The sequence below is a fragment of the Helianthus annuus genome, chromosome 10, assembly GCF_002127325.2.
Source record: "Helianthus annuus cultivar XRQ/B chromosome 10, HanXRQr2.0-SUNRISE, whole genome shotgun sequence".
NCBI classification, from domain to species: domain Eukaryota; kingdom Viridiplantae; phylum Streptophyta; class Magnoliopsida; order Asterales; family Asteraceae; genus Helianthus; species Helianthus annuus.
In genome coordinates this window covers 9360992-9371285 of record NC_035442.2, presented here as the reverse complement: position 1 = coordinate 9371285, position 10294 = coordinate 9360992, and the positions used below count along the sequence as shown (strand labels likewise).

The 10294-nt window shown below is 38.4% G+C and overlaps 1 protein-coding gene across 1 annotated transcript; it reads left to right on the top strand.

Annotated features, from left to right (window-relative positions):
- Positions 1 to 4095: 4095 nt before the first annotated feature.
- LOC110883939 (receptor-like protein EIX2) lies at positions 4096 to 7233 on the top strand. The gene has a single exon (XM_022131603.2). It carries the CDS (start codon positions 4100 to 4102, stop codon positions 7016 to 7018), a length of 2919 nt encoding a protein of 972 aa, XP_021987295.2. The 5' UTR covers positions 4096 to 4099; the 3' UTR covers positions 7019 to 7233.
- The last annotated feature ends 3061 nt before the right edge of the window (positions 7234 to 10294 follow it).

The window sequence follows — 10294 nt, the reverse complement described above, 5'->3', positions numbered from 1 at the left end:
GTCTCACAAGAAGAACCAAGAACGTGGAAAGAAGCCTTGAAAGATAATGCTTGGGTTGAAGCAATGCAGGAAGAACTGCAACAATTCCAGAAGCTGGGTGTCTGGAAACTAGTAGAGAAACCTGCTGGATACAAGAAGATTGGTACCCGTTGGGTTTTCAAATGCAAAAAGGATGACCGCGGAGTTGTTATCCGAAACAAAGCTCGTTTAGTCGTTCAAGGTTTTCGTCAGATTGAAGGGATCGACTACAACGAAGTCTATGCACCAGTGGCACGTCTCGAAGCAATTCGAATCTTTCTAGCCTATGCGTCCTTCAAAGGATTCAAGGTTTATCAGATGGACGTGAAAAGTGCATTTTTACATGGTGTGGTTGAAGAAGAGGTGTACGTCGAACAGCCTCCAGGTTTTGAAGATCCTATCCATCCCGATCGGGTTTGGTTGCTCAACAAAGCTCTCTATGGTCTTCATCAAGCACCACGAGCTTGGTATGCAACCTTATCTCACTATCTGCTGGAGAACGGTTTTCGTAGAGGTCTTATCGACTGTACTCTTTTCATCAAAGAACAAGATGGAGATCTTCTTCTGGTGCAGGTATACGTTGATGACATTATTTTTGGTTCTACTAATGATGTCTTGTGTAGGGAATTCGAGCGCATCATGCAGGATAAATTCGAGATGAGTGCTATGGGGGAAATGACTTTCTTCTTGGGCCTACAAGTGCAACAAACGGAGTCTGGGATATTCATCCATCAGACTAAATATGTTGGTGACATCTTGAGCCGGTTCCAGATGTCTGATGCAACGCCCATTGGTACCCCATTGCCAACTAATCACGGAATTACTCCAGACTTGAAGGGAGAAGCTGTTAGCCCTTCTATCTATCGCGCCATGATCGGATCTCTCATGTACCTCACAGCATCAAGGCCAGACATAATGTACCCGACGTGCCTGCTTGCCAGATATCAAGTTAATCCGAAGGCCTCACATCTTGCTGCTGTCAAAAGGATTTTTCGTTATTTGAAGGCGTACCCTGACACCGGTCTGTGGTACCCTAGGGATAATAACTTTGAATTGGTAGCCTTCAGTGATTCTGATTTTGGCGGATGTAAAATCGACGGCAAGTCCACAACGGCTGGATGTCAGTTTTTAGGAAATCGCCTAGTCACATGGCAGTGCAAGAAGCAGACGTGTGTAGCTACATCAACATGCGAAGCTGAATACATTGCTGCCTCAAGTTGTTGCTCCCAAGTTCTTTGGATCCAACAACAGATGCGGGACTACGGTTTTGAATTCCTAACTACTCCTATTTACGTTGATAATTCTGCTGCTTTAGATATCACTAGAAATCCTGTGCAGCATTCAAAGACCAAACACATCGAAATCAAATATCACTTCATACGTGATTGCTTTGAGAAAAGGCTAATCGATGTTGTTAAGGTCCACACCGATGACCAACGTGCCGACTTATTTACCAAAGCATTTGACAAATCAAGATTTGACTTTTTATTATTGGTAAACGGCATTAAGGTCAAGCAAGAGTAAAACCAACATCGGAAAATCATTTTTGTAAATACCTTTGTGTTTTTAAATTTATCTTAGTTTGTTGATTTTAGGGGGAGTAAATCCAAAAATCGGAAAATCCAAAAACATCGAAAAATTCAAAAACACAAAAACAATAGAAAAACAAAAATGAGTTTCCTGGCGAGCAAAAGAGAAAATGATAGTACATCAGTGGTCTATCCAAACCTCTTTAAACCTTAAATGAAAAACGATAAGCAGCTCTATATAAGATGTATCGGTAGGCTCACAATCATTTTAAAGTGTGCAGGGTGATATAAATCTTAATCGACTGAAGACCAGGTGGGAACCATTCATTGGCATATGGTCTTAGTACCGAAATTTCGTTTGATAGATTGCCGAGGTTCTGAGATATTCGGTCTTTATGCTACTTATCATCTGGGTATCATGGTTGTATCTTTTACCGAAAAATAACGGGGACGCAAGTCTAGATCTTCCATGATACTATACATACGTGTACATATTGCATATTGCATTCGACCTCAATAAGTGATAAACAATCACATGTCCAAATCAAATAAGTGATAAAATATCACATTTTTCCGGGTGTCAAGTTCGTCTCTCTGCTGTACGGAAGTACTGACCTGTTCACGGACTTGCACCTGTGCCCTCATGCATACGAAAATCAAGTTCCTCATCAATAAGTGATTATATCACATAGGACTTGTTTTCAAATCAAAATAAGTGAGTATCTCACAATTTATACGGTCAAACAGATGATAATCGGTATACTCACCGGTAAGATGAACACTCGTGCATACCTTGATACGGGAATGTGTCGTGATGTGGATGAACACCGGTCGGTAAGTATAAATCATACCTTAACGTATCCCCTCGCCATGATTACATCTGATAAGTTGAGCTTAAGTGGACAACAATACCGATAATTGTTATAGGATGCTTATCTTAATGTTAACTAACTGAACAACAAGAGTGTTTTGGCATGACCGTACACTGATATGATTCTCTTACCCTCGAAACTCGCAAAAAGAATGTTTGTATATATTTATTTATTTACTGTTTAACTTTTATTATTTCTTTTAAACAGTTTCGTCGTTTGGTGCATATCAGCACGACATTAGCGGTGATGTCGTTTGATAACACTCAAAGGATTTTAAATTGTTGTCTTTTAATTTCAAAAATACCAAAAAGATTTTAGGCGTGTTTTAATATAAACTTTATAAAAGCCAAAAAGATTTTATTTCTGCTTTATTTTCGATCGTACGATGTTGGAGCTCAAGTCTTCGTTACCTGAAACCTGACTGAAAACCGAACTGACTAAATCTTCATAAACGGTCAAAATTTGCAGATTTTGAAAGTTAGAATTTAAAATTGATAAATTTATTAAACTTTCAAACTGTCGGACGGTGTTTGATTTTGACATGGTCACTCGTGTGTCATTTGTTTATACTATTCCAAGCAGTTGTTCTCATTACGCGTTTAGATTTCTTGCATGTGCAGATTCTAAAGGCTAGGAGAACATGGTCGATGACAAGCCTTGGAATGAAGACACGACGAGAAGGCGCTCAAAAGATGAAGATGATCGAGTTGCCGCTGGCCATCATCAACACCACAAGGATCTCACTTCATAAAGATAAAGTCTTTTCACGAGCATAACTCAAGGGGGAGCTTATGTTAAGGGGGAGTTTGTCAACACACTTCCTACATGATACGGGTAGTTTGTTGATACACTCTCTACTTTCAAGACGTGAAGACTTTGAAGATCCTCCGGCATTGAAGACATGATAGGACATCAGAGTCTTGAAGACCTGAAGACCAAAGACTGTCGAAGTTCCAGACAAGTCTACACTTTTAGAAGAACAAGACAAAGCTTAGAGATCAAAGACAAAGCTACAGCCAAGGGGGAGTTTGTTGGTGCACTTGTGTCTGTACTTTGTCTGTATTCGGTCTGATATAAACGATGTCCTGATTTGTGTTGTAAGTTGACCAAGTCAACCATCCTCCGGTTTGACTTAGACAACAGTTGAAAGATGTTCTGATCGAAGGATAGCCTCGAAGGATACACCTGATCCTTCGAGGTGATCGAAAGATATGGTTCGACCATGGTTCGACCATTAGACCTCGAAGGATGATCCTTCGAGGTCCACGCTGATCTTTCGTGTAACATGTGGTCGACAGATGATCCTTCGGACCATCTGTCGAATCCTTCGAGCAGACCTGCTGAGCTGGGTATATATACCCATGCATGTGTTGAGAGTTCGAGAGTTCTGCCATTTTACACACCCGAGAGATAGAAGCTTAGAGAGCATTCTGCCCAGAACTCACACACACACTTAGAGAGTTTATAGAACACTTCTGTAAACATTGAGCTTGTAACCGAAACCTTCATTTGCATTAATACGACTAGTGTTAATCGGTGAATCTTTGTGTGTTTGTTTCTCTACTTGCTACTAACTCGGTTTGCTTGCTAGCTTGGATTCCGCACTCGCTAGTAGGTTTGTATAACAAGGTTTAGGTTCGTAATCCTCCGCGAAAAGGGACCTACAATTTGGACCTAAGTATGAATCGTTTTCAAGGAAGCCGGATCCCCAAATTCATTGGATCCTTGAAAGAGCTGACTTACCTTAATCTCTCTTATGCAATGTTTTCTGGTATTATACCTCATCACATTGGAAATCTTTCCAATCTAATAACTCTTGATCTTAGTTCACACCATTACAACGAAAATCTTCTGATCATACATGATATGGCCTGGATTTCTGGCCTTTCGTCACTCGAGCATCTTAACTTGGGTTGGGTAAATCTTAGGGGAGCAAAAAACCTTGACATGGTGCTTTACATTATTCCTTTGTTGAAAGAGTTAAGGTTGCGAGGATGTGGTCTTTCTAATGTCGATCTTGGTCCTCTTCGTAATTCAAGCACTTCACTTTCTAACATCAAACATCTGGATCTTAGTGAGAATTCATTTAAAGGTCAACCCCCTCCCTTTATTCAGAACATGACATCCTTACAATTCCTAGATCTTTCACTCTTTAATTTTAGCCTGACATGGAACTTTGCAACCTTGATAAGCATGGTCCCTTCTTTATTAGAGCTTCATTTGTCAAGCTGTAACCTTGAGCAGACGTATCTATCTCATTCTCATCCTAATTTCACAACACTTTCGAACATCCAACACTTGGATCTTAGCCACAATTTCTTCCCAGGGAGTTTCCCATCCATTTTTGCAAATATGACTTCCCTACGAGTCCTTGACCTTTCTGCGAGCTCTTTGAACGCATCGGTTCCTGTTATGCCTAACCTTTTAGAGCTTGACCTTTCTGAAAATGACTTTAAGAAATTTGAGGATGTGGGAATATGGAGACAGTGTCATTTGAAAAAAGTGAGTGTGAACAACAATGCGTTCGATATGGAATTGACTGACTCAACAACCAACATATCAGAATGCTCCCAATATGCTTTGGAAATGTTGGTTTTACAACTTAGTTTAAATGGTACATTTCCCAAATCCCTAGGAAGAATGGCCAATTTAAGACACTTAGATCTATCTCGTAACTTTTTAACGGGCATAATTCCAGAATCTCTAGGAAGATTACCATTGTTACGAATATTAGATCTATCTCGTAACAAGTTAACCGGTCCCATTCCGACATTCCTTGGGAAACTTACCAAACTTGACCTTTCTTCTAATAACCTCAACGGTTCAATTCCAAAATCATTTGGAAGATTAGCAACATTAATGTATTTGTTTCTACAGAACAATCAGTTAACAGGCCCCATCCCAGCATCTATAGAAAGACTTGTTTCATTAGAGTCTTTTTTGGTTTCTTCAAATTTCTTAAGTGGGGCTATTCCGGTTTCAATTGGGCAACTCTCTAAACTCCGTTCTCTTGATGTCTCTATTAATTCTTTGGAGGGAGTTGTTTCTGAATCCCATTTTCATAACCTCTCTATGCTGAAGTCCTTGAATGTTGCTTTGAACAGTAAGTTGACATTCAGTATTTCGTGTGAGTGGCTGCCCCCATTCCAGTTGTTAGCCATTGATCTCAGTTCTTGCAATATTGCAAACAGATTTCCACAATGGCTTCGAAACCAAAGGAAACTTAGATATTTAGGGCTGTCTAATGCTAGCATTTCAGGACCCCTGCCCACATGGTTGCGAAAGATGCCCATCATTCCAATCATTAATCTCTCTCACAACAACCTGAGCGGACGTATGACTAACCTTCCTAGTGGGGGGACTGATCTTGGTATTGGTTATTCAATGTTATCTTTGCAACATAACCTTTTCAATGAGTCGATTCCAAGGTCACTGTGCAAGAGGAAACATTTATATGAACTTGATCTTTCCTATAATAGGTTAACTGGGAAAATTCCTAACTGTCTTAAGAATCTTCAGAAGTTGTTTGTCATGATATTAAGTTCAAATGAGCTGAGTGGCGTCATTCCAAGTTTTATCGGGAATATTTCATCATTGATGTGGTTAAAATTGAATGATAATAACTTTAGTGGTGAGTTTCCTACAGAATTTGGGAATTTAAGTCAGTTAGAGGCCTTAGATTTGGCTGATAATGCATTTTGCGGAAAAATACCAGAATTGATTGGAGAAAAGTTTAAATCATTGAGGGTTTTCAGGCTACACAAAAATAACTTCACTGGAGGAATTCCTCGATCTCTGTGCAAAAATGTACATCTTCAAATTTTAGATGTCGCACACAACAACTTAACAGGAACCATTCCTCATTGTCTAGGAAAACTGAAAGGCATGGCTTACAATAATGAGCCTATGCCATATCCCGATGATACAGAGGAGGGGGTGATTCAGGTAGTTAATGGTGCTGCTCTTGAATATACGAAAACATGGCAATTGGTCATGAACATGGACCTGTCAAGCAATAAACTTGTCGGAGAAATACCTGTAGAGTTAACTGCACTTTATGGATTAGTGGGTCTCAATTTGTCCAATAATCATCTTAGTGGAGGCATTCCAGATAACATTGGAAACATGGCAGCGTTAATTTCTCTCGATTTATCCGGAAACGAGTTGGACGGGCAGATCCCCCCAAGCATTGCAGCTTTGAATTTTTTGAGCCATTTGAATCTGTCAAATAACAACTTGTCTGGGCGAATTCCAACAGGAAGTCAACTGCAAACCCTCATCGATCCATCAATATATGCAGGGAACAAAGATCTATGTGGAGCTCCATTGCCAAAGAATTGTTCAATTCATGAAGACCCAACCGCAATAGCCAAAAGAAAATATGAAGCAACTGATGAGCCAAACAAGGTATGGTTTTATATGGACATAACATGTGGTTTTGCAACAGGGTTTTGGGGTGTTATTGTGGTTTTGATGTTGAAGAAGCAGTGGAGACATAAGCTTTTCATCTTTGCTGAGGAGACCAGGGTCAAAATACACGTTGCACTCTTGGTAAGAGTTAATAAGTTGAAGCCATATAGATCACTCGGATGCAAGTAATTCGCATATTTATCATCATTGCCTGCTTTTCATTATAGTATTGCTTTTATGATTTTATATTTGTAAGGCATATATGTGTTATATGACATGTATGTGTATACTTATATATTTGCTATGTACTTCTTATCTTACGGTATATGTTTGATTTTAATTGTTTCCACTAGTATTAAATAAATATGCTAATATGATCATTACTTAAGAGACTTTTTTACTCATTTGTTAAGAGATACTCAGATAAGGAATTAACTTATATAAAATATTTATTTAACTGAAAAATATAATATTACTGGACAAAGAAAATCAACTATGATGAACATAAACACAGTGAACACTAACTCTGACTTCTTATTTATGAGCTGATATATTTAAGGGTCTTCTCTGTTCAGACTAATGTTAAGTAATGGATTACCTTTTTTCAGAAAGAACTCAACAAGTTGTAAAAAAAGTATTAACAGCAGAGAATATGTATATATATGCTTCTGTTAATTTGGTTTTAATACTAGTTGGAGGAATTTCTTTCTTAAAGTAACCAAATAGCATGACAAAAAAAGGAAATAAAAGAGCAATAAGATTGAACGATCTCGCCAGGTGTTCGATTACGATTAGAATTTAGAATCATCAGCTCAGCAAAGTAGTTAAAAATGGTGGTGCTGATCATGCTAGTAGGCTAGTATGAGCTTAACTGCAATAATTTCCTTCTACTCTGCTATTCATATTGTTTTTTTTTTTTTTTTTTTTTTTTTTTTTTTTTTTTTTTTTAATATGACTACCTATTTCAACCCAGATCAATTTTGATTAAAACTGACGTTGACCCAAACCCAACTGACCCGTTTCTGACTGAACCCTGTTTGACCCGTTACCTGACCAACCCTACCTGACCCAATCATTTTGCCAGGATTCTTTAGAAAGGGTGGTGCTCATCATGTTATTGACCCGTTATCTTGAGAAGCCTCAAAATAAGACTTGGGTTCAACGCTTTTGTTTACGTTGAATTTGTAAAATTGTGTTTCTTTTAGACCTTGTCAAAGATTACAGATGAACTGAAGGATTTAGTAAAGATTGAACCGTTCTCTTTGTTCTTTGCACTTTTATTCTCACTGCTATTGTTTGGGTTTTCCTAACAACAACTGATTCTCAAGAGTTATAATTGATGCGTGTGTAGTGTAATATATTTTTAATGTATAATTAAGCCCTTTTTTACACCTTTAGCCAAGTTTTAAATTTATAAAACACGATATTCACTAACACTAAACACACATATGGGCAAGTGCACCCATCGTGGACGTAGTATAGTGTTGGTAAGATACCGAGATCGTCCAAGGACACAAGAGCTTTTAATACCGGTTTATCCTCAACGTCTAATCAAATCAAAAGTTAAAAAAAATGTTTTTAACTAAGAAAATAAAACTAAGTAAATGCTGAAATATAAAAATAAAATAAAAACAGATAGACAAGATGAATCACTTGGTTCCGACTCGTGTATTAGTATAACCTTTGATTATTTTCGCACTTTTGCACTTGTTTAAGAGATTATCTTAGTTATTGTAGTAGGCCCCTCTTTTGAAGGCGACGTTACCCTCAACCCAGTAGTTTGAGTCAGCAAGGATACAATCCTAAAGGGTTGGATTATTGGAAGATAATGAATTAAGTTATTAATGCAAATTATGGTAGGCCCCGCTTTTGGCGGTGACGTTACCCTCGGCTAAGTAGTCTGAGTCAGCAGGGATACAGTCCTAAATAGCCGGGTTATAGTATTAATAGACCGTGGAGATATGAATGTTGAAAATCTTTTATTTTATATAGACAGTAAAATAATGCCAAGACACCACGGACAAACGATAAGGAAAGATCACCTTCAACATAAGCAACTAGTTATTAAAGTCATTAATACAAAACCAAATAAAAAGTGCAAAAGATTAAAAATAAAAGTATTATACTAAACACTTTTCTTCACCAAATGATGTAAGAGACTTAGGCAAACATGGCCTTGATTGTCAAGAACTCTTACTATCAATCTTGGATCCCGAGACGACTCACACACTCTACGATGGACAATGGATGATGGTGGTGGATGATGGTGTTATGGTGGTGGTGGGTGGTGGATGAAGTGTGAGAGAGGTGGTGTGCCAAGGGATGAGTTGGAATGAAACCAAGCACTCCTATTTATAGGCTGAACAGAAGGCTGGGCACGGCCCCGTGTCCGCTGGACACGCCCCCGTGCCCGTCTGACACTATCTCTCTTCATTAATTGTAATTCGCAATTACAATTAATGCGCCTGCTGTACTTCACCACGCCCCCGTGCTCACTGGACACGGCCCCGTGGTGGGCAATAGAAGCTTCTATAGGTTTGTCTTTTCTGCTGCTTCTTGGGCACGGCCCCGTGCTGGCTGAGCACGGGGCGTGTTCAGGCTTCTGTTTTCTCTTCTTTGCTTGGGAAGATGCCGTTGAGGGTTCGGGCAATCTACTTTTATTCCTTTTCTTGTATTTTTGTTAGAATTAGCTGTCTTTTTGCTTCTTTTATGAATTTGAGCTCATTTCATCCTGAAAATACAAAACGAAGACAAAAACACTCTTTTTTCAACATTAGTACTAAAAAAAGGGTTAGTTTTATGCCTTAATTGATGTCATTTATATGTTGCATTTTACACACATCAAATACCCCCACACTTGAACTTTTGCTTGTCCTCAAGCAAAACTCTTTAAATGTGGCTTACACCCCCAAATGGAATGGGTAGAAGAGAAGGTTTTTGGCTTGTCATAGAGTGTCGGGAATCCAAGATCTTTTTGGGTTTTATTTTTATTAATTTACAATCCTATCGTTATGATTTATTTAAAACGCTTCATAGGATAAATTACTTATTTGGGCATAACATGCCTTTTTAAAATCCATTTGTATACAAGTTCACATACCTCACGGGAGAAATCACTCAACACTCGGCCGAAGGTGTATTTTTTTAGTGAATCACTCGAGAGCGGCATGGAACTTACGCCTTCCATAGGCTTGCCAAGCAATCAATCCTCCTCCTTTTTACTTTATACCTTTGTAAATATCAATAGGACTTTTTGGGTGAAGGGTTAGGCTTGGGCTAAAGGTAGGTGGTTGGGTTCGTGGTTAGTTAAAAGGGCGAAAAGCGTAAAAAGCGTCGGTTTTTGTAACACACTTTGTTTTTAGTGACTTTTTATTTTTGAAGTATTTCTCCAAATAAGCTTTTGTTTGCATACCTTGTTGTTTTTATTCAATTATATAATATATATATTATATGATATTTTCAGCT

Coding starts and splice junctions, on each gene's coding strand:
- LOC110883939 (XM_022131603.2), top strand. CDS start 4,100: ATGAATCGTTTTCAAGGAAGCCGGATCCCCAAATTCATTGGATCCTTG.